At 39.1% G+C, this 26,028-nt stretch overlaps 1 protein-coding gene across 1 annotated transcript in view; it reads right to left on the bottom strand.

Annotated features, from left to right (window-relative positions):
- Cntnap5 (contactin associated protein family member 5) overlaps positions 1–25,365 on the bottom strand; it is a 954,245-nt gene extending 928,880 nt beyond the window's left edge. Inside the window, 1 exon segment of the mRNA XM_042054039.1 lies at positions 25,284–25,365. Coding sequence (XP_041909973.1) covers positions 25,284–25,365 — 82 coding nt within the window.
- Positions 25,366–26,028: the final 663 nt, after the last annotated feature.

The following is a 26,028-nucleotide window of genomic DNA, read 5'->3' as shown; positions in this document are numbered from 1 at the left end:
CAGGCAGATGCTAGCACACTGTCCACACACAATAAGAACTCCACCAGCTAATGTGGGATTCCCCTCTGTATGCTGTGAATATCTTTTAATACCACTGGTTAATAAAAAAGCTGCTTTGGCCTGTGACAGGGCAGAATAGAGATAGGCAGGAAAACTAAACTGAATGCTGGAAGAAAGGAGGCAGAGTCAAGGAGATGCCATGTAGCTGTCAAAGAAGAAAGACACCGGAACCTTACTGGTAAGCCACAGCCTTGATGTGATACACAGATTAATAGAAATGGGTTAATTTAAAATGTAAGAGTTAGCCAAGAAAACACCTAAGCTGGCCAAACAGTGCTATAATTAATACAGTTTCTATGTAATTATTTAGGTCTGGGCAGATAGGAAACAAAAGTGCAGTCTCTGCTAACAACCAATACATATGCAATGCATGGAAATATGAGAATTAAAAGGGAGGAGGACCTAGCTTACAGAATAATTCACATTTCTAAAGATTTATGTCTTATACCCTTTAGAATTGAGCTTTCTCCCACTAAGAAAGGGCACAGCTGGAACTGGAAAACACGAGATGTGAAATAAATGCACGCACACACACATGCACACGAGTCTATGTGAACATAGCATTACCACCTGAATCTCATCAGACATTGTATGACTGCTATGGTGAATTCCAACATAATGACATGCTAGATGTACTTTATGTGAAGTCATATTTATTTGTAAGGGACATATGATAGAGAAAACTAGGTCAAAGCCAAATGTTGTATATGTCAATGATAACCTTGGGTGAGATGGCAGAACTCTTGTCAGCTACACTCTCTCCTCTGTTTGTTAACTTCCTCCATTCATTGCTGTGACAAAACGTCTGATAAAAGTAACTTAACAAGGGGATAATTTATTTCAGTTCACAGCCCAAGGGTGTAGTCCCATCAGCATAGACTAGTCACATTGTATCAGCATTTAGGAAAAAAGAAATGAATACTGATGTTCAATCCAGCACATTGCTTTCATTATTTTTTATTTAAGGGACCCAAGCACATACAATGGTGCTGCCCAGATGTCTTAGCTACTTCCTATTGTTATAAAGAAACACCACAACCAAGGGATCTTAAGAAGGAAAGCATTTAATTTGGAAGCTCACTGTTCCTGGGGTTTAGAGTACATGAGCATCATGGTATGGAACATTGGAACAGATAGGCAGGTATAATACTGCAGCAGAAGCTGAGAGTTTACACAGGCAGGAGCGATAGAGAGGAAACACACACACACACACATACACATGAGAAAGAGAGAGAGAGAGAGAGAGAGAGAGAGAGAGAGAGAGAGAGAAGTCACACTGCTTGTTTATTTTTTTTGTTTGTTTGTTTGAGACAGGGTTCTTGAACTCATTGAGATCTGCCTACCTCTGCCACCCAAGTGCTGAGATTAAAGGAGTAGTCCATTGCCTGGCAAGGTCACACTTACTAATCCTTCCCCAAAAATACCCACTAATTGGTGATCAAGTCTTCAAATATGTAAGACTATGAGGGACATTGTCTTTCAAACCACTTCAGCTTTAGGCTGGGTCTTCCCACTTCACTTAACCCTGTCAAGATACCTCCTCACAGAGCAGTCCAAAGGTAGCTCTCCTCGGTGATTCTATAACCCATTGAATTGTTAATCAATGGAAGTCACTACAGCCATCAAATGAGAATTCGGACACTGACCTTCACATTGAAAACTGCAGAGGAAACCGCAGGGCCAGACAGCCAGAGGTGACTTTTCCCCTTTCCAGTTTCGTGAACAAGAGCAAACAACTTCACCTCTCTGTGCCTGTTTCCTTTCTGTAAGCTGGAAATCCAAATGTGCTTGACTCTAGATACTCTGTGATTAATATGCTGAAAGAGCTACAGCTAACTCCAGTGCCGTGGGAGGTGATGCATGCTGTGAATGTGTTTTATAGCCATTAATGAATAAAGAACCTGCTTTAGCCCAATGGCTTAATAGAGTGAAGCCAGGCTGAAGGAGATATATAGAGAAAGAAGGCAGAGTCAGGGAGAAGCCATGGAGACACCAGAGACAGACATGCCAAAAATCTGCAGGTAGGCCACAACCTCATGGTGATGCACAGATTAATGGAGATGAGTTAGTTTTGGATGTAAGAGCTAGCCAATAAGAAACTAGAGCTAATAGGCCAAGCAATGATTTAATTAATACAGATTTCTGTGTGTTTATTTAGAGTCTGGGCAACCAGGAATGAACAAGCAGTCTCCTGCAACACTCCAGGTGGCTTAGGCTTCTTCTCCATTTCATAGACTTGATGGCTTTTCACTGTCATTTTTTCTTAGCCTTGCTGTTGCTTTCAGGTCATGGTGGAGGCTGAGGACAGAGGATTTAAGTAAGTTGCTTTCTCAAAGCTTTGTTTAAGGATTCTTGAAATTTTAGTATCAAATAAATCTCTTATGAGTGGAGATATTTTAAAAAGCCATTTCAATATTCACTGAATTAATAAAATTGCTGAAGTCCCAAGTCCCCATCTTGCTAGTCACACAAATTCAGACTAGGTTCTTTTTCCATTGTATGACTTCTGGATTACTTGGGGAATGTCCAGACACCCAGTGGAGCTTCTGATAATGCAAAATCCCTTTTAATGTATTTCTAGCATTGCCCCTATGTATTAACACCCACATGACTCCTTTTCTTGTAGGAAATGTGCCTTATCCTGTAATGTAACCTGACAGAAGCATGATTAGTTAATTGATGGGGCACACTGGTATTTGAGGAGAAAAATGGATCCCTTCTAAACTGTCTCTCTTCTAATACAGTGGGGACAATAAAAGCTTAATGCTCTCTCAATAGGTGGCAGCTGTTTCAGGTGGATATTCAGAGAGTCACAAATTCTAGATATTAAGCTGTTCTTTTTATCCTTTCCTTTTTTCTGAAGGAGTCGTGGTAGTGACAGAGGAAGGAACCAAAGGATGGGTCAAGAATAATTTGTTATGAAAACCTCTTCTCTTTATAAGGAAATGGTTCATTCCTATTAATTTCAGATTGTTTGCAACTTGCATACTTGGCCACTGGCAAAATGGTGACATCGTTAAAGTTCCCCTTTTCCTGTCCTTGTGTTTCATATTTTGTAAGAATGTTCCCTTTGCGAGTTCTTTCTCACCCTCATTCAATTCCCAGGAGTGCAACCCAACCTGTCAGGAGCTGACAAAGAACATGCTGCTCTTCTAGAATAAGACAGCCCCTATTCTCCCAGGGGACATTCTGGGTAATGAGATGTGCGGAGCTTTTCTCTCTTTGACTATTACTGGGTCATGAGCATATTTTGGAAATCAGATGAAATATAAAGACATTTATCCTAGACAAATTCACAGATGCACACATATACACAACAACTTTTGTGCACTTTCATGGGACTCTGGCTACCACTTAAACACAGAAGAGGAATATTTAGCATTCCTATAGGAGCTGATAAGATGACTCTGTGATTACAAATTCTTATAATTAATCAACACCTGATTTCCACACAACATACCAAATATGATCTCCCTTATTTTCTTTGTTTTTATGTTTATGAGTGTTTGGCCTGCATGTCTGCATGTGAACTCCATTTGTGCCTGATGCTTTTAGAGACAAGAAGAAGTTTAATAGCCCCTGGAACTGAAGATATATATGGTTGTCTGCCTTCTTGAGCATTCTCAGAAAGAGCAGCAAGTGTTCCTAACTGCTGAGCCATCTCCCCAATCCCTTTTGTCAGGTATTTCTTTTATCAGGAAGACAGATAGCTAATTCAATTCCCAGATCTATAACACCAGTCATAAGGATTGCCCAAAGGCTGATATAAGACTACAAAGAAAGTTGACTATTGATAATATTTTCTCTCACAATGTGCTTTATCAAAGAACATTAGAAGATAAGATGAATATAAATACACATAATTCTATGTATCAACACTATTGACTAGCCTGTTTTAATAGAGAAAATAGTTAAATATATAACTAAATATTTAATATATATATATATCTTTAGATAGATAGATAGATAGATAGATAGATAGATAGATAGATAGATCGATAGATATACACACATTAAAAGAAAGGTCAGAAGGTTATGAGAATACAAGCTTTATGCATGAAGCATAGCCATGATTAATTCAGAGGTTTGATATGTTGCTTTTCCAAAAACTGAGTTATAGTTTAGAACTGTCACTCAAAAAAATATGTGGAGTAAATTCATTTTCCTCTAATCAACAAAGAATGACATTCAGAATCTGTTGGCAGCTCAGACACAAGGTATGGTGGAGAACATTTTCACTGGTTAATGGTGCATCATTATCTATATTAAATTTTAGTCCAACCCCTTAACAGTTGTGTGGACTTGAGCACTATCTCTGGGCTCCCTAAACTTACATCTTCATCTACCGAGCAGAACTAAAGATGTTAGCCACATTATTTTGATGCACTTTAGCTTCAAAAATTATACTGTTATAAAATATTAGATGTCTGTATATGTCTGTAAATATGATAGTGCATGTTTGTATGAAAGTTTGTGTGTGCAAGTACACATGTATGAGCATGCATATGCATGTGGAGGCAAGAGGACAACATCTGTTGTTGGTCTCAGACACCAAGAATTTTTGGCATTTTATTATATTTATATAAACTTTAATGAGAAAAAAATTAGAGGTCAATAAATGATAGCAAACATTTAGGGGCCTAAAGATCTAACCGTATTATTCAGGCTTTGGTATTTGCTTATTTATTTATTTACTGCCTACACTTCTGGGTGTTTTATGCCTAGGTGTCTGTGCACTATATGTATGAGCCACCTGCAGAGGATAACAGAGGGCATCAGATCCTCTGGAACTAGAGTTTTGATAATCATAAGACTTTACGTGAGTCCTGGGAATTGAGGTCAAGTCCCAGGTCCTCTGCAAAAACTGCTAGTGTTCTTAACAGCTGAACCATATCTCTAGCTCCAGGCTTTGGGGACTTACAGGAAGGCCATCATACTTAGGCTAGAGAAGAAGAGAATAAAACTAGCCTGTGGGAGAAAGTCTGTGTTGACAGAGGTAAGGTCCACACTGGAATCAATATAGGAAAACCATCGTGTGCATTTCTTGAGGTATGAGATATAAACATATGTAGCAATGGAAGGTTTGTTGCATGGAAAGGTGAGGTAGAAGAGGGAGACAGTATGACTCTTTAGTGATACTGGTTAGATGAACTCTTTTATTTCAATATTTAAATTTTATTTTGTGTGTGTCTGTGCATATGAATATATTTACTTGTTCATGTTCATGTGTGAAGCTGTGAATATATGTGTAGGGGTATTCATGGATGTGTATGTGCATGCTCGTGTACATGTGTGCACCATCCACTATATATATATATATATATATACATACATACATATATATATATAATCACACAGAATCTATATTATTTAAATCACTACTTGGCCCATTAGCTCTTGCTTCTTATTGGCTAACTCTTACATCTTAATTTAACCTATTTCTATTAATCTGTGTATTGCCACATGGCTGTGGCTTACTGCTAAAGTTCCAGCATCTGTCTTGGGGGGGTGGGCTACATGGCCTTTCTCTGACTCCACCTCATTTCTCCAAGAATTCTGTTTAGTTTTCCCCACCTAGCTCTGTTCTATCCTATCAGGACAAGCCAGTTTTCTTTGTTCATTAATGATAATTATAACATACAGAGCAGAATCCCACATTACAAGTTCTCTTACTGGCCTGGTACTTGCCTTGTAGGCTGGGCTGGCTGTTCACAAAGCCCCAGAAATTCACTTAATTCAGTCTCCTGAGAGCTTCAGTTACAGGTGTGTTACACTGTGCTCTGCTTTTCTTGTTCTTTCTCTGGAGATTAGACTGCAGCAAAGTTTTTATAAACTGAACCCAGCCCATTGCATTTTCTTTCCAACACAACTTTTTCTGTGACTGTCACATTGTGTCCTTTGTGCTTTGGTAGGAAACAATCAGGTTGCATTGTCTTCTGTACATTCCATTCCATATCTGTAACTCTGACAAAAAGGATTAAAAATAAAATGAGAGAACATGGACATGGGAATAATAAGGGAAAAAAAGAGAGGAGAAAACAAAGACAATCAAGAAGCAAGGTTGAGATAGGCATGGTAGCTAGTTATTTCTTCATAAGCATTTGCAGAAGATTCATAATGAAGAGGCAAGTGCCTCTGTTGGAGGTCAGGAGAGGGAGCTGGTGGTCCTAAATGTATTCTTGGGTACTCTGGAGAAAAGGCTGTCTTATTAATGGGAGATACTGTAATGGAAATGGTCTCTGAGGTCATATCTCTACACTTAAGAAGTTGGCTAAAGCATAGTGATGAAGCATCTGCATGCAGGTGTCTGCTTCGCTGCAGGACATCACAGACCCTCGTGCAACCCTGTGGTCTCTGATATTTGAACCTGCCTTTTGTTCAAATGCAGACATCTGGTAGAGGAAAAGCCACTTTTCTATTCCCATTTAAAAGATGAATTAAAGACTGTGCTTAAGATTTAATTTATTTTAAAATTGAAGACGGAAGGTGAGTAGATAAGCAATCAATGACACGGTCCTTATCTATCTGATCTTTGAGCTGCTAAATGAGGTAGGAAATGTCATCTGAATGGATCAGGTCCGTGACCTTTCCTGAGACAAATAGCTATGCCACCTTAAAAGCTTATACCAGCTTGCCAACTTTAGCTTTTATCCCAGGATTTTCTTAGCTGAGTTTCCCCACTTGTGCTACAGGACTCTATAAACAGATGGCAGGAGATGCTTTTCTTATGGTGTACTTCACTTCTCATGTGGCAGTGCGTGGATTCCTGCCAAAAGCACCCTGACCAAAGAGTTTCAGGAAGATATTGAAGGCTGAATCACAGAGAGCCAGAAAACATGAAAATAGTTTAACAGTGGACATCACAGTTCTGAGCATAGTTAAACCCTGAATCCCCATCACAGAGAGGTCACATCATCTGTGTTGCTACCTTTCTCTCCAGAGCTGGGGAAGAGAGAATAAGAAGTCCATCACTCCTCCAAACAATAACTCCAGCACCTAGCATTACAGAAAAAAATCTTCAGAGCTCCCAAAAAGCTACCTTTCATGTAATTTAGTTACTCAAAATCACAGATAGGTGACCAATATCATTGCTACCACATTCATTGGATTGATGATAATGGTGTTGCTGTCAATAAGTGGAAAAATTAGAATACAAATTTTTCCTTCAATTTTCCCTATTAAGGCTTTTTGCATGGGGTAGATGTTGGGGGTAAGCATCATTTGATTTTCAACTAACATAGAGTATTTTAAAAAAAAGATGTGAGCAAGTTTTTCAACCATTGCTTAGGGTGACTTTAATGTGTCATAACCACATACAGTGGTGTCCTTTAGATTATAGGATATCTTGTTTTCACTGTTTCCCTGAACTAGACACTCAGTAGCTACAAACAGCAAGTCCCTCACGTGACAACCAAAGATGGCTCCATGAAGATGGATTTTAGTTTCTTGAGAAGTCTCCATGCTGTCTTCTGCGGCAGCTTGAGTAGTTTACACTTCCCGTTAGCATGGCATACAGTTTCCTTCTATCCATATTTTCTATTTACGTTTTTGATGACAGCCATTCAGACTAAAGTGAGACAGAATCTCAATGAGATTTTGATTTGCATTTCTTTGATGGCTGATGAAGTTGACCATTTTATTTTCATAAGTTTAGTCACTGTTTGAGAAGTGTCTGTTCTTTTCGTTTGCCCATTTATTGATTGGGTTGTTTGTGCTCCTGTAAGCTATATAATAACTGAATATTCACAAGTCAACCTATTACAGGGATACTCATATAAAAATATTGATTGTAGCACTATTCAAAATAGGTAATTTATGTAATCAATCTCATTATTTAAAAATAAAGAAGTAACAAAAATATGGTATGCTGGAAAGGTAGACTTTTCTGAGTCATAAAGATGAACAAAATTTTGTCATTTGCAAGAATAAATGATATAAGTTGAGACAATCACATTAAATGAATTAAGTCAGTCTCAGGAAAACAAGCATTTTTCATTTGTAGTCCCTAATACATAAAGTCACATATGAATAAATATATTCTTCTTCTTCTTCTTCTTCTTCTTCTTCTTCTTCTTCTTCTTCTTCTTCTTCTTCTTCTTCTTCTTCTTCTTCTATTCTTCTTCTTCTTCTCTCTTTACTCTTTCTGCTCTTTGAAGGGCCCACTAAGCAGTCCCCAAATAAATTACCAAGTCTTATTCTTTCTTATTAAAGCCAGAAATTAAGTTGATTTGTTTCTAGCCAACTTTTCTTAAATTATCTCAACTACCTTTTGCCTCTGTGCTTTTATCTTTCTCTTCTATATCTTTTTTTTTTTTACACTTCTTTCTCCATGGCTTGCTGCATAGCTGGGTGGCTGGCCCCTGGAGTCTTCCTCTCCTCCTCTTTCTCACTCTTCTTTCCTTTCTTCCCAGATTTCTTTTCCTATTTGCTCTCTCTGCCTGGCAGTCCCAACTGTTTCTCTCTCCTGCCTTGCTGTTGGCCATTCAGCTCTTTATTTTACCAATCAGGTGTTTTAGACAGACTAAATAACACAGTTTCACACAGCTAAACAAATGCAACATAAAAGAAAGTAGCACATCTTTGCATCATCAAAAAATGTTCTACAGCATAAAAATAATGTAACAATCTTAAAATAATATTCTAGAGCATAAACGTCATGAAATAAAAGTAAAATTGTCCAGGGAGATAAAGGGGCTTGATGGCAGGGGCAAAGATGGAAAAGGGAGAGTAAGAGAGCATGGGAGGAGATAGGCTCAACTTACAAAATGCAGTGTATAAAAACTAAAGATGCAAATTAATTTAATAAATGTTTCTAAACATTGCCATGCACTTTCTAGAGGAAAGTAATTTTTAGTTAAAAATGATAACTCTAATTCTACTAAGTGTGTTTCTATGAAAAGAGGAACACAAAATTAACAGTGTTTAGTTTCTGCTGTATGTGACATGGTACTATGCAGGTATGAGAGGCAACCTCTTAAAGGCTTTGGCTTCCTATAGGAGTGAAACTACCCGCTTACCATAATGCAGAGGTGCCGCTTTGTAATCTGGTATGTGAGTTGGATGGTATGCTAAACTAGACTTTCACTGGTCATTACATCTGTGATATTTTCATTTGTTCATGCACAAAATTACCTCATTCCTCCATGAAGCCACAAACATTTAACAATAGGAGCCCAATAAGTCAAATTGAATTTACCAATAAAAATTGATATTTATGTGGAAAACATAGAACTCCTTACCTCCAAGCAATGTTTCAACAAGGGTGAAAACATCAATAGAGTTATACATTCTCCTCTTGAATTGATTTTATTTCAGATACTCAGATGCTTCTTGGATTAACTGTACTAATAGATTTTCACAGTACTTACTCCCCAGCCTATGAAGTCAGTCTGTACTTAATAACGATGCTATTTCCTAAACCCAGGTCTTTTATCAGACCATTAACAGCTGCAAAAAGATTTGCTAAGATGAGAGAAACTTTGCAGCTAATGAATAAACAAAAATGGAATGTGTGTAAATATCTGTTTATAAAAGATAAGGTGATTTTCTTGACTATATGACCATTCGCTGCATCTGTTCTGTTATTTTACTGAATCAGTATTTTATGTGATAGAACTTCACTCAGATAAAATATTTCAGTTCTGAACCTAGAATTCATACAAAGATCATGTCAAAAATAATAGGAAGCATCTGTTTCATAGACTCAAATTTTTAAAATAATTAAAATGTGTCTGATATATTACAAGATGTCTACAAAGAGACAAGTAATAACTGTTGTGGCTTGAATATCAACTGTCAGGCCAGAGAAAAACACCTGCTACTCAATCCTGATGACCTGAGTTCCGAATTTGTAAACCATATAGAAAGGCAAATTTGTTGGAACACATCTGTAATCCTAGTGTTCTTAGAGATGGGGGGGGGGGGTGGAGACGGAAGAGTCAGCCAGAGACTCATGGACTGGAAACATAGAGTATGCATGCAATGGCAAAAACACCATGGAGCCCCTGCCTCACAAACAAGGTAGGAGGGAATCAAATTCCAAAACGTTGTTTTATGACCTCCATATGCACACAGTATGCCTACATGCTCTCTTACACACACATTAAATGCATTAAATAAATAAATAAATATGATATCCCAAATAAGCATATGCATTTGAACATGTTTTTTTTTTTTTTTTTCCGAAGTGGCTGCTGGTGGTTTGGGAAGGTTGTAGAGCCTTCAGAAGATAGATTCTAGCTGAAGTGATTTTGAAGTTTATTTATTCTTTCTCTGTGTTCATTCTTCCTGCCTGTTTATTCTTCCTGTCTGTTATCTGTTTCCTGTCTTACCATAATGGCAGGAGGTGGGAGGTCCTAATCACATTCTTGCAACACCGTGGAGATGACTTTTGTCACATCTTGTGGTCGTTTGATGAGGGGATACTAGAAGCAAAGTGTTTCTTTCCTCAGCTTGCTGCTCATGTACATTTGGTAACCACAGCAGAGGAAGCAAATGATACAAGCACTTTTTTTTTTTTAAAAAAATAATGATTATTGCATGTGTGTATGTGTGTGTGTGTGTGTGTGTGTGTGTGTGTGTGCGTCCACATGCCACTGCATATGTGTGAAGGTCAGAGTACAACTTGCAGAAATTTCCTTCTTTCTCTACATGGGCTTCAAGGATAGAACTCAGGTTTCAAGATTGGCAGAATGTGCCTTTACTGCTGATCCCATAAATATTAACCTCTCAAAGCAAAGACTTGAAAACTATTCACACACACACACACACACACACACACACACACACACACACACAAACAGAGAGAGAGACAGAGACAGAGAGACAGAGAGAGAGAGAGAGAGAGAGAGAGAGAGAGAGAGAGAGAGAGAGAGAGAGAGAGAGAGAGAGAGAGAGTCATACCTATATTGCCATGATGCATGTTATCAGGGACTGTGAGAAAACAAATTTGTATCATAATCTATGGGAAATGGAAATGTCAGGCAGCGGTACTCACTTTATCATTGTTGGTGTAGTCCTGTGGTTTTCTGGAAACAATATTTAGCCTAAATGAATCCCAGGGCCAAAGTATTCATTGGCCCATGCTGTATCTGCTATCCATATATTTAAACATTCCCACCTCCTGCTCTTGTTATAAAATGCCAAGCTGAGTACATTCAAACTCACATTCTGTCTGTTAGTTTGAAAACAGTACACCCTTAAAGAATTTCTAGAAATAACTCCAGCAAATCAGAATGCAAGGCAGACTTCTGCAGAGCAATCCTGAAACAGAGCCGCTCCAGCAGGACGTGACTCCACACCTTCTATCCTCTTCACAAAACATTTGATTTCAGAAAATAAATGGATATTAATTTTCATTCAAATGCCCATTTCAATTCATTATCCGGAGACGTAAATATTCACAAAGGTGACACCAAAGTCAATATTGACTTTGGGGGATAATAAATCCTGACAGTCACCAGAACAAGTGGTTTATGTAGAGAATACCTCCACGTGCAACTCTGCTAGATATGTTAATCATAATAGAAAGCTAATAATTCATCAAAAATAAGGTGGATATGCTGGGGAGATGGCTTAGCTTGTAAAGTGATTGCCATACAGACATGAGGACTTGAATTTGAATCCTGATAATTAATGTAGTGACCCTATCATTTGGAATATGGAGATAGGTAGATCTCTGGAGGTTATTGGTCATCCAGCCTAGTTAAATCAATAAACTCAAAGTTTGTTTAAAAAACCTGTCTAAAAATAGAGAGTGGTTGAAGAGGAGACCTAATGTCCATGTCTGTCCTCTACATGTAGTTGTACACACATGAATACATAACCCTGTACAGTTGTACACACACACACACATGAAAAAGTACATATGCTATACACATATAGCACCCTTTCACAAAATAGATCTATAATGCTATTTTTTGAAATAACTTATCAAATATTATATACTATATTAAATTATTATAAGAAATAATGTTAGATTTCATTAAAATATAACATAAGGCATTTGGAGTTCCCTAAAGGACAAAGTGAGGACCATCAATATCTAAATGCATAGATCTTTCTCAGAGCAAACACTAAGGATCTGAATCAATCACCAAAGCAAATCCAGATGTGCAGCAATTGCATTTAACTTCTGTTTGTCCCTTCTACTCACATTGGTCAGCAGAAGGCAGTACTAGGACATCATTCTCATTACTAATGGTCAAAGGTTCAATTATGACCACAATGCAAATAGGTGTGAGACAATGGGGGGGGGGTGCCCCACATGTGCTGGATGAGAGTTTGCTGCTGTGGCAGGAGTTTCACTCAATTTGTCTGTGCTACAGTTTTATCAAGTAGTTATTTCCCCATTCACTGTGCTATACACAGACAATTTAATCATAGCTAACATGAGATCTCTTCTTTTGAGGAGGTCCCAAGGGGATGCCTGGGATGTAGGTGGATAATTCAAGGGCCTTTACAAGATAATTCCTTAACATAAAAATAGCTCTTGACTGCAGACTAAGGAGAACAAGGTGAGAAGGTGATTTTTTTGAGAAGTTGCTATCTTTTCAGATCAGTAAATGCCAATAAGATGACGCTTACATAAATAGCAGCAAGAGAAAACCAGTTTTCCAATGAGTTAAAAATAAAACTAGGGGCTTCTCTCCTAGTTATCTGAAATATACAGTAACCTATAACTAGCTATTGGATCCTACTGTATAGTTAAGAACGCCCGAATGCACTGCTGTTAATCAACTGAAAATAAATGGTGCTTACGGCGACATGCTGAATACACCAGTATGATCAGAATGCAATGAATACAATAAGTTAAAACATTTTACTTTACCACATAAATATCTATAATTATTATGTGTCAATAACACCAGAAAATGGTGCCTACTTAGTTAATATGATTTTGGACAGAGATCATATTAATAACCTTACCAGGCACTCAGTACCCCTACCCCACACCAGTCAGACAATAGCTATCTGAATAATGATACCTCTATATTCTTTCTCTAAAACTTTTAATATATTATTATTTTTGTATATAATTATGAACTTAAGTTCTTGCAACTGAGAATTAGATAATAATAGGGAAATTACATAGAGAGGCAAGCACAAGTCAAAAGAGTTTGCTAACCTGGTTGGAATTCCCACAAACCATGGAAAGCCGGATATCATAGAGCATGTTTAATCACAGAGTGCCTATAGAGAGATAGCGTATAGGGACAGTAGAATCCCTGTAAGCACATGGGTCAGCTAGCCTCGTATGGGCAGTGGTGATGTAACCCGTGTCATACAAGGTGAAAGGCGAGGATGAGGACTGATACCACGGTTGTCTTCTGCCCTCCATGAGCTTACACTCACATACACACAGAAGCACAGAGAGAAAGGAATGAAGACTAGGGAAAAAATTTGTTAGAAGGTGGAAAACTTCACAACAGGTCCCTGAAAAATCAGAAGAGAAAGTATATTCTAAAGCATGGAATTCTGGGCAGTCTCGCCCGTTTTCTCCAAAGCAGCACTTTGTAATTTATTTTTAGCTGCTGAAATTCTATATAAAATTTCCTTTAGAAAGCATAAAGATTCTCCTTTCAAAACAAGTTTCAGTATTTATTTAATTACCCTTTGCCATGCAATGCTTCTTTTAAAAAACAAAATATTTACTTATGGCTTTGTGGCTAACAGTCAGGATAATCAAAGATCTTTCCTGTCCAAAGTAATTTATGCAAGAATTGAGGTGTGGCTCCAAGGAGAAAACGTTGAGCAATGTTGTTTTAGATTCCCTAAGTCTGAAGAAGCACATCCAAGGAGCCAAAGCAGAAATTGAAAAATAAAATGCAGGAAGCGAAGTTGTTCCCAGGGTTGAAAGGATAAGCTCATGAGACCTTGAAATTAAAGCAAAGAATTTATTGGTCTAACAACGAAGCTGATGAGGAGAGCAAGCTGCTATAAGGGCCATTCATCATTCTCAAATGAATGTCCTGTGGCCAGCAGGCAGGGTCCTTCACTGCACCTGGCCAAGGATGAAGAAGACATTGGATAGAGGTTTGTGATTCTTACCCTCCCATATAATCAGTATTCGTCGGCAGATAAACACTTGACTTACTCCATGACAGGAGCGTCGTGAACAGTGCTGTGTGTTTAAGAGCGAAGGATTTAGATAAAAGGCAGAACCTGCATGCTCACCCTTGGAGTTCTATGACCAGTTGCGTCCTATGGCACTGGAGACTCTTCAGTTAGCTAGAAGGTTTCCAATGAGCACAGAATACATGAGACACCCTCTCTTAGTTTATTTTCTTGTGGCTGTAATTTATACCTATAATATATATCTTGTAATTTATATAAAAGAATTGAAAAAGCAAGAGTTTATTTGGACTTATAGTTCCATGGCACAGTCCATATGATGGGGAAGTCATGGCGATGGTGAAGCAGATAGGCACATTACATCCATATTCAGGAACCAGAACAATGAATGCTGAAGCTTAATTCCCTTTCTCCTTTATACTGAGTCTTTGAACCCAGACTGTGAGATGATGTCACACATATTTGGGATGGGTCTTTCCGTCTTAATTAACATAGTCTAGATAATCCTTCATAGGCATGACTGGGAAGTCATTTCCATGGTGATTATAAATCCCATCCAGCATGTTAATACAGAATTAAAACTATCATGCTTGGACAGTAGGCACTGACAGTGAAAGTTATTATGCTATTTTGACAGTTTGATCTTGACCATTAAAAGGTGGTAGGAAGATTTAGTCAGCAGCTCCAGCAATTTTTATGAGTTGGTAGTTCTATATAAGAGTGGTGTCCTTTAGATATGGGGGAGGGAGTTTTTTCAAAGTTAGCATAAGTTTCCTCACATAACAGTGGGCCAGAATCTATGGGTCTAAACACCATAGCCATTTCCCTACAGTGGCCAGAGAGAGCTAGCTCTGAAAGGATGAGCAACCCCTCAAGTTTTAATAACAGCTCCATTTGGGTGTTAGTCCCAACAAAACAGTAAACTGAGAAAATAGTATAGCTGAGATTTGAAATCATAGAAAGAGGACTGAAATCCCACTGTGATCCTTGGGTAGGATATGATCTTGGTTCAGTTCCCTACCCATCTAACCTAGCACATTGACAGTGGCGAGAACAAAATTTCCTTTCCATATGAGTCTAGCAAGGGACAGAGTGAAGCCCCTCCAAGTACCACAGATGAGGTGGGGTGCATACCTGGAACCCTCACAAAGATGATCACATTGGCTCCTGTTGTCTCTGCTCTCTGGTGATCCACCACTCTAGTCTGCAGCCACAGCTTTTCTCATTGTGTCTAGGTATTTCTAATGACCGTAAAATGAGAGGGACTGATTTCTCTTAATTTCTGGTTGTCAGAATGAACTTATCCTCATGGACCCCAGTCCAGGCTGCACACATAGGTCAGTATGAGGGAAGCTGGCAGAGAGGACAGAGTTAATCTGCTCTCCCAGGTGACTGTAGAAGATAGCATGTCCTCAAAGTTCCATTTCTGTTTGCTACACAAGCTGGTGGGTCTCCCGGCTCCTGAGAATGAATTTTTTCTAGTTTCTAACATTGATTGACTGTCATGTGCAGCTTACAGGTCATAGATAATGAAATGAAGCAAACTGTTGCTCTGCGAGGAAGGGACAGACACTGACCTCTCCAACATGGGAGTCCTGGGAGGCACAGACACACAGAGAGGGCAAAGTGTCAAGCTATGCCATGATGCTCGGAGTTCTCAGCTACAGGTAAAGAAATACACTTGGCTCATCTATTTAATTAAAAATTTGAGGAAAAATATCTTAATAAGGATATAATTTAGCACTAAATGCAAATTTGCTTGAATGCTTAAGAAAAAAAAATTCTAGGAATTTTCTCTGGTCACTGACTGCTGTCCTATTCAAATTCTCACTGCTCTCCTGAGAACCTGTTCCTCTAGATGTGGCATTTGAGTGAGGAACCTGTAAAAGCATTAGCTTATACCACAGTGTGTAAATCTGTCACTCAGAAAAAGGTAAATGAAGCAGGCAGAAGAGGGAGGGAGGAGCATGAAGAATGGAGCGCGGAAAGGAGTGGGGGAAATAGAAAGAGAAAGAAGGCCAGTGGAGAGGACAGAAGAAGGACCAGACACAGTGCAACTAGACCAGAAAGCCCAGACTTTGGCAGAGGAAAAGCTGAGTTCTGACACCCTGAAAGGGCCTAAAGTCCCGTTCCTCAGCCCAGAAACTTTCATTCTCCACTTCCTTATACTTAGTATTGCTATGTGGACCGTCTGTCTTCCCAGCCATCAAGAGATCTGTGCAGAATGCATACTACAGTGGCTCTCCTACAGACTCTCTACAGCTAATTTTTATGAACTGGAAGTTGTTCCCCAAAATTACAAATTTGGGGAATTAGTGGGATTGGTAGAGGAAGGGTTTAGAGACAGATGGTTGGGTATGATGGGACTAGGTGGGCATCATCAAGAGTCCTGTAGGTGGGTGATCTGTGTCAAGCCTGGGCTTCAGCTGGCCTCACACGGAAGCATCACATCCTGTAATTGTGCCCACACAGTATAACAAAACAGTGCTGGAATCCACTTAAGTTTCCTCCTACACCGTACACACTCTCCCCAGCAAAGAGCTCAGGGAAAGACACCAGTAATGCATAAACTACACGACTTCACAGAAAGAGAAGGTCTAGAGACCAAGGAAAGGCAAGTGACATTTGGAAGGAAGTAGAAAAGGAAACATTTATTCCGTCACAACAGCTTAAGAGTGCCTATTATATACTGCTCATTCTGCAAACTGATTTCTATGGGTGTGTGTATGATGTATGTATCTCTATGTGATATTTTTGTACTTAGGAGATATTTGTGTGATTTGTATATATGCATATGAAGTATGTGATGTTTGCAGAAAGGAATGCGATTTTTGCAGCACGTGTGTGTTCATGTACAGGACAGAGTATAACACAAATCTTGGTGTGTGCATAAAGCTTAGATGCCTTAGGAACACTGTGGTAACAGAGGTTTAATACCACAGCTGGCTCTTCCTGAGTACCAGGATCAATTCAGATCCTTACTCTTACACAATAAACACCTTAGTCACTGAGCTCTCTTATGAGTTCTGCTAAACAGTTAGAGTGTTTCAGAGAGATATTTCTACTTCAAAGGCAAATTGTTACAAATGATATGCCTACAAATGTGTTGGTGTTTTCTCTCAGTTACTTTCGGTCTTCACCATTGCTGGTGTTATCCAGAAAAGCACAATCAATTCTGCTAATCTAGGAAACAGAAATAATCCAGCCCCCCTGACCTGAACATGTACAAAGGCAAGTAAAGAGTCTAGAGACATTGGGATTTATTCCTGAAGATCAGTTGCTAATGATAGAGCACCAACCAGAAGCATTCAACTCTAGAAATTATCCTTCCGCAGAGCAGACTCTAAAGTGGGTTAGGATGCTTCATCCACCCCCAGTTGATGGGAGACAGAATTCATGACGTCGGAAGTTTAATTATACATTCTTTAGTGACTAGTTCTCATTTTGCTGATACAAACCAACATATTTTATAGATTGGAAGATTGCATCAGTGTGACAGATACATACAGTGTGTGCTAAATGGTCTTATGTATATATGAAATATGCTGCATTCAAGTTATGGTCACTCTGTATTCACAGAAAACAACTTCATTTCAGAGCAATGAACACATTTTGAGAATCTACTGCTTTCATTTGTCACAAACAACAGAAGCATCTATAGAGTACATTTTGGCTTCAAATCTGTGCTTTTATGTGTTTAGTAGTTCATACATCTCTGTGCCTTGAATATTCTTGGTCATTATAATGTTTGCAGATCTGTGTGAGCTTAACTTTCAAATGTCATTCTTGTAGTCTTACTAGCTATCACCTGAGCTGTTCTGATAATTCCAGAAAATTTGCTTACCACCATTTTTTTTTCTATTGCATTCTACTAATCATTAATCCTTAAAAGAGAGGCAGGTCCTGCAGAGAAAACTTACTTGGTAAAGTTTTTACTTTGAAAACTTACAGAAAATACATATATGTGGTTCATGAAATGCCTTAAACCATAAAAGTACATGCCCCAAAAGCATGGTGAACAGAATTTCATAGATGCAATACAGATAGAGGTGAAAGGAAAGAATCAACTCCATGAATTCAGTTATGACACATACAATGTGATATGCACAGATTTTATGTGCACACAGTCACCAAGCATGCAACACACACACACACACACACACACACACACACACAATTCCAGCACCAGAGGATGCCTAGGAGCAGCCTAACACCTGTCTAGACTAGTTGACACCCTCCAAGTCCCAAGTCCTTGAGAGACCCTATCTCATGAAAGATATATATCTTTCTAGAGGATAACACACAATCTGGTCTAGAGTATCCACATGTACCAACATACATGTGCATGACCACACATAAATAAAATTTTAAATGGGGAAAATTAAAATCTTACTGTACTAATTTGACTTTTAGTTCCTAGAACCTATGTGGTGACACACAACTTTCTTCAACTCCAGTTCTAGGGTTTCTACTTCCCTCTTCTGAACTCTGCAGGCACCAGGGATGTGGTTGATAGACATGTAGGTAGCAAAACACTAATGTTTATGAAAAATAGTTATATCTTAAAAATTAAAGACCCCCAGTGAAACTCTATCTTTTAAATGTAGAGAGATTTATTGTCCATACTAACCCTGTTGTTTACTTTCTCCTCTATCCCTATAGCAATCCATAGTGTTCCCAGCTTTCAGGTCTCCCATCTTTTAGGCTGTTGAGTTTATTCAAGCCTTAGCTTCAATTTCACTCTCCTGAACAGCACATTTGGAAGCTCCAGACAGTGAAAGATGTGCACTGTATTCCTTCCATTGAACCCAAGCTTAGTAATGTTGAAGCAATTAGCACTGACATGAAAAACGGCCTTTTCCCTGGCTGTCAAGCGTTTTACCCTTCCTGGGGGTCCTCTACTAGATCTCATTAGATATTCTTCACTTCTGCAGCTACATAGAAAACTCAACTGTAATAAAGAAAAATAGTACTTGGAGCTAAGTTCTGTGAGTTCTGCAGATGAGCAAGACACCAGCTCATGACACTTAACCCTTTCTTATTTATCATAGTTAAGATGGCATAGGTGTCTCAAAATCATTTCATAAGAGTAAAGAGATGGGTTTGCCATGAAACAAAATTCTTTTCCATAATCCAACACTTACACTCCATTGAGTAGAATCTAAATGCTTCCTATATTTCAGAAGCAAGGCAATGGAAAAATTTCTTGTAGCAATTTTTTCAGATTATAGTGCAACATTCATTGCATTGCATAAAGAAAGCTAATCACATGAGCTCCAAGTTGTAGCAAGGTCAAGTAGCTAGGGAGATTTTTTTTCAGGGTCCAAATGACTTTATGGTGCCCATGTCAGGCCTACTCTCCAGTGAATACAGAGAAGCATGCAGTCGGGCATCCAAGCTGCAGACTTCACACTCGATAAGGCAATCTGGAGTTCTGTCTCATTTTACAGCTCACTTCTACTTGGCATTTCCACAACAGTGACAAATAATAGTTGTTAAAATAGCAATATGAAACAAACACATCTTAAAAGCAAGACTCTGCCAGTAGGGAGTAGAAAAAAACTCTCAGTTTAAGATTGAAAGCTCTCACTAGAAAACCATTAGATCATTCCCTCGTCCATCCGTTTGCTCAGTATTTTTAGACATTAGGTACAAGAATTCAAATAAAACATGACAAAGGGGCAATGCATCTTAACTGAGAGAACAAGAATTACAGAAAGTGCTACCAAAAAATGAGATAAATAGGGGCAACTTACCTAGACTGAAAAAAGTCAAACATTTTATTTATTCTTTGACAATTTCATAAACGTATGGATTATCATGATCTTTACCATCTCCTTTCTCTCCTGACACTTTCCCATGTACTCCCAACACATTCCACATTACAAAATGTGTGTGTGTGTGTGTGTGTGTGTGTGTGTGTGTGTGTGTGTGTGTGTGTGTGCATGTGGGTGTATGTCCTTGGAAAATGGTGAGGAAAAAAATTTAAGGGGAAGTTGTATTGTAGGTCAAATTAATAACCAGCCCAAATAAATAATTGCAAAAATATGAGACATCTTATGTGTTTGTAAAGTGTAGAGCTCCGTATTTTGCCAGAAGGAATACTGGAGGTAAGAATAAGATCATTACATGAAGCCAGGTCAGGGCTTGCACCATACAGCACGTGACCAGGGCTCCATAAGCACTAGCTCGGCATACCTCTGGTCTGACATTGACAGACTTATGGGACAGAATGCCAACAAAAGTGCCCTTCGTGGAGTTGTCCCATGCTTGTGTGTACCCACCAGGGTCTTCTAAGTTGTTCCTCAAGGTTTTCTTCATCCCCTATGAAGATTTTCACTTAAAAATATGGAAGAAAAATAAATCCTCAACTCAGGGTACAAGCCTAGATATAAAGTTGCTTTTCTTTGAACACTGCAGTATTTACTGTCATGCTTCCAGTCTTCATCTGAATGCTTTTGGCATCTTTTTTCAGGTATGACTCAGGAGTTGGGTGTGTTGAAAACTGCTAGCTCATGCTCTTCTTCAAGGCTCAGGTTATGAGGCTGATCTTATAGAACCCTTGCCAAATTCCTGCAGATGCTAAGCAAGCTACCTAGTAAAGTGCATTGGGGATATTTTGTTTCAACGATGTTTGTGTTTAAAAATGGTTAAAGGTAAGAATTCATTTTTTTTCATTGCTCAAATTAGTTATATTGTGGATATGTTCTACTCATATGAAATTTATTCATATGAACCAGACCATTTAATGTCTAGCTTGCTGAGCAGCTGTGTAAAGTGGGTGCAGTAAGTGAGGGATATATGCTGCATGCCTACTAATAGGAATTACAATCACATTAAACTCTTAGTCTGATTACAGTTGCCTCCCAGTTTTAAAGTGCAGTGATCTCAAACACATGCAAGTGAAATGACCAATAAGTAGCATTAGTAGTTAATTATGAAAACACATTAGAAGTAAACATTGTCCTAGTGACTAAATCAAGACCTTTATTCAGCAAATCAAGTTTATTGGCGTGAGTGAATAACCTCTACAATGTCACCAGGTAAAAGTGGCACAGTTTTACTGAATGAAACAGTTTCCTTTAGAAATTAATGATGTCAATATAAAGTAAAGCAATGCAACTTCTCAAAATTGTTAGCAAAACTTGTCTTCTGCCTGATTAGGTAACTAAACCCATTTTCAATTTTATTATTTCCTGGGAAAAGTTATTACATGCAAGTCATATTCCATCACAATTTTTGGTTATCAACTGAAAGACAATGAATCACCAGCTAAAGGATTTAGCGATGCTCTGAATCATAGCCCATCATTTTATGATAAATGGATACAGAAAAGTAAAGTGATTCCCCCAGAGAAAACTAAAGCCAGTTGTGCAGATGGACAGAAAAAATTGAAAACTACAGTAGGATGGTTGGCCATTCCTTAGAAGGCTAATGCAGGTGAGAGCTTGGTTGTTCTCATAGACATTAATCATCTCCTAAGTCTCTTCTTTTGTTGTGAAATCCCTCCTTTAGTTTTTAATTTATATTTTGTTTTATAGTTGAAAAGGTGTTTATCTGCTTTACATATGGGGTTCATGTGAAAGAAAAATGATTTCATGTTGAGCAGTAAAGGTCAAAACCAGCTAGTTTGATGATGGAGAAACCTTCTAGACTCCACCAACTGAGCAGTACGAGGTTACTGCACTGCTGGTAGCTATCGATGTCAAAGAAAGCCCTGCACAGCCATTCATCGGCCCCATGAGAACAGCACAATCTTCGCTCATCTTACTCTTCAATTTGGTTTGTTAACAGCCCTCAGGCAATTCAGAGTCTGATAGATCTTTACTACCATGGTCAACACATTCGCAGGTCTTGTGAAATTCAGTATGCAAGAAAAACCTAAAACAGGGAGTTGTGAATTCTTATCATAATAACCTGTCTCTGGGACTCTTAATGGGCAGCAAAAAATTTCAAGGAGGTACTTAGTGATTGTTCTAAGTTATTTCAGACATAATATATTAATATTATGAGCAATCGTGTAACATGTTTCTTTTTAAGAATTAAAACGATAGTAGTCCTGTGTGTGTCACGTGCAGTCCTTCTCTTCTGATACTCTGTCATCATAACATTTTATTTAGCCTCATATTAGATAAATAGCCTTAGTGAAACATTTAGCTGCTGTGAAATTTGGGGTATTCATGAATCTCAATTGCTGACTGCTTTCCACTTGCAGCATGGAAAGGACAATAACTGACTGAGTAGTTGACACCTGAGCTGAGACAGCACTCGAACTAGAACTTCATAGAGACTTCTGGTCTCTATGTGTCTCAAGCCACACCATAGCTTCTTGTGTCAAAGGAGTTGAATATATAATAGTTCTTAAAATTTTACATTGGTCTATTATGTATATTCGATATTATATATAATATATATTCAAAATTAACCAGTTCCCTCAGGATATACCCAAAGGAAACACTTGTGCTGTTTAATATCCTGAAAGTCTAGAATGAGGGAATTTACAGAGGCCTTATTGCTGGTAGGCAATTGCATTCTCATCACGGATTTGTAATATCTGTATTATGGCTAGACCCCTTCTAACTGACTCTCTTGTCATTGTGTTTAATTAGAAACTTATAGAATATGTAATTGGATAAGCACTCATTTATCCCTGTGGAGATAAACGCCCATGTTTGGAACAGAGTATGTGAAAATTAAACATGTATACAAATAGATACATACTACACAACAATAACAACAACAGCAAGGCATTACAAAAGAGGACATACAATTAAAAGTCATTTTTTAAGAGACCCACTACACCTATAACATATTACCTATGATTATGTACCATGGAAGATCCTGGGGGAAAATAATCTGTTTTCAAGACTGCTTGTTACTGATGACATGGACTATTCCTTAAAATATAGGAACAATAATCTTTAAAAAATATTTTCACAAATCAAATTAAAAGGAAGCTCTCCAGAAGGAAATGTCTAACCTAGCAAAGCATGAATATGAATGGAAACAGACTGTACATCCGTAGCAAAGCCAATATCTACACTTAAAGAATAAAAATTGTGAGCAGCAGCCTAGATAAACTGGGGAATATTCATGATTGCCTTGAGGGGTTTGCCATATAGTCTCTGAAGACCACTAATAAGTATTGATTTCAGAACCAGTTCTTGCTGCAACCCTATTGCTTACTGAATTGATATAATTTTCAGAGTATAGCAGTCACTGCTATTCCTTAAGAAAACGGACTCCAGAATATTTAGCAAGCAGCATTCACTCAGTTGTTATGTTGCTTGAAAATGAAAGTCACAACTTTCACTTATGAAATTCTGAAGATCAATATCACCAACTTTCTTTTGAAATGCTCGGAGTAGACATTGCAACTGCCTTTACTATAAAAAGCTAAAGTCTTAAACACATACCATTTAATTTTATGCACAATATTGAAATATGTTGATCATATTAAGTTAAGTGAATTTACAGAAAATGTGACTCCAAGATTTTTTTTTATGGATTTTCAAGAAGGGTAATAATATTTGACGAGGCCAAAGTCTTGCACTTGTACCATGTGCTCTACCCATTTCATCGGTATCCCTCACTCCCACCTTTTGGATATTAATAGTGTTCTCTCCAGATAACAGAATATGCTAAGGCGAAAGCACAGTTTAGAGCCACACCTTTGCATCATTTGGACAACACTGACCTCTAGTGTTCCAGAAGGTAGAGAAAGTAGCTCAGTCGCAAAGCTTACTTTCTAAGGCTTTTGGGTTTTTCTATCTGGCACCATGGGAATACTTTTCAAGGAGAGTAGGGAAGAGGAGAAGGGAAGGAAAAGAAGAGAAAAGAAGGGGAAGAAGTCAGAATAGAAAAGTCAATTTACCTGGCTGTAGCCTGCATTAATATGTTCTCTGAAATAATTTATTAGTTTCTCCCTCTTTGTTAGAGAGGATCGCCTCATTTGCCCTCCTCTGTAACACAAACTTCAAGAAAATGATACAACTATCGATTGTGAGCTTTTCAATATCTACATCACAGAAACACTGGCTTACTCTGAACATTTATCTACTTGTCTTCACTCTGGCATGGAAATTCTAGGGCAATATTCTCTAGGGATTAAGCTAGGAATTAAGGAATAAGGCAGAGGGATTCTCAGTAGTAAGACTTCCTGCCCCCTTTTACTGATACTGATAATGTAAATTACAAAAGTTAAGCACAATAGTTCCAAACTGAGTAATATTTCTGAGGTTAAGGGCAGGAATAGAAGATGAGGGAACAAATCCAGAAACTTGAGGGACCGTGGTAAGCCATCCTTGCAAACAACACAGATGGCTTAATTGCATCCTTTCTCATTTAGGAGTTCCCAGAGATGGAAAAACTTCCCTTCCTCTGCCTAGAGAAGCAGCTGAGAAATCGAACTTGGCCTCTTGTAGCTTTAGTGATTTATTCAAGTCTGACAAACTGGATTCTTTAAATAAATAGTGCAGGTGGCAGATCTCTGGGGGTCAAGACTACCCGCCTGTTAAGTGAAGTTCAAACATGTACAACACGGTGCATGCTCACTATTCCTTCATCGGCAGCAGGATTCTGATGGTGAGATGAGCGCTAAAGCGCTCTCCCTCCTGTGACAGGACAGCCATTGGTCTCCTAGGGTGACTACATTTGAGCTACAATTTTTAGGCCCAAACTCCCAATCCCCTTACACAGTTGTTCATTGGTTACAAAACACCCCAATTGAAGCTTTCTGCTTAAGGCAGTGGAGAGAGCTCAGTGCTTAGGGTGGAGGTGAGCGAAGAGGTGTTAAGGGCACATTGCAAGTCCATGGGTGCTGCAGTCCGCTACTGTCACCAAGCTCGGTGATCTGGAGCATCTCTGTCCCTGGAGGTTTGCTCCTGGCCCGTGAATCCCTGTCTGAGATTAAGAACCATGAAGCTAACAGCAGGCTAAGGGAACTTTAAGATTCCAAAGGGCAGGCAATTCAGCAGAGCAAGCTCATGAGAGCTCTGCTAACTTTTGGGATGGTTGGAAATGGTGGAACCACACTGGTTAGGGTTTTCACTCAGCTTTTCCCCAGAGCATATACAATCGGACGGTGGACACTTATTCCTAGTAGCGTCATATCCCACCTCACCTTCCCGCCCCCAGCTCTGAGTACTCACAATTTGTCGCTGTTAATCCTAAATGCCACAAGCCAGAGAGTACCAAAGTCAAAACGCTGGTCAGTCTTGGTACAGAATCCATTTCCCCCCGAGTGAACGATCTCTTCCAATCTAATCCCAAATTCGCAGGCAGCAGGCTTGGCTTTTCTCTCTTTTCCTTTCTCTCTTTCTCGCTCTCTCTGTTTTCTCTCCTCCGCACCACCGGATCCCTCCCACCCCCCTTGAACAGACACTCTTCTTTACTCCATCCTGCTCCTCAGACGCTTCAGCGAAACCGTGGCACGGCTTTTTCGGAGCTGTGAGCTGCGACCAAGGTTTACAGTTCCTGCAACTGTCCCTTTCCGTGCTCGCCTTCCTCTCCTGCCTCCTCTTCCTCCGGATAGCCTTCCTTAAAGGTTCAAATCCAAACTCAAGGGTAGCTCTTGACGCGCAGCTCCCGCAATAGCCAAAAGCACCTCGTTCCGGGTCTGGAGCTGGATTCAGCACTAGGGTGGCGGACAGCTCCTTATAGGCGCCGTCTGCGCGGCACCGCCCCCGGCCGATCCCGCCCTGCGCTCGCCTATAAGAGTGGCCTGGGCGGGTCCTTGGTCGCTTGCACGTCCCCAGCAGACTTCTGCTGCGGTGCACTTAGGCTACCTGCTGGGGAGGAAAGGAGAAAAGGTTTCTCTCTCTCTCTCTCTCTCTCTCTCTCTCTCTCTCTCTCTCTCTCTCTCTCTCTCTCCTTTCCACTCATGCATTCCAGCAT

Source organism: Arvicola amphibius, chromosome 12 (genome assembly GCF_903992535.2).
Source record: "Arvicola amphibius chromosome 12, mArvAmp1.2, whole genome shotgun sequence".
Classification (NCBI taxonomy): Eukaryota; Metazoa; Chordata; class Mammalia; order Rodentia; family Cricetidae; genus Arvicola; species Arvicola amphibius.
This window is presented reverse-complemented; position numbering and strand designations above follow the sequence as displayed.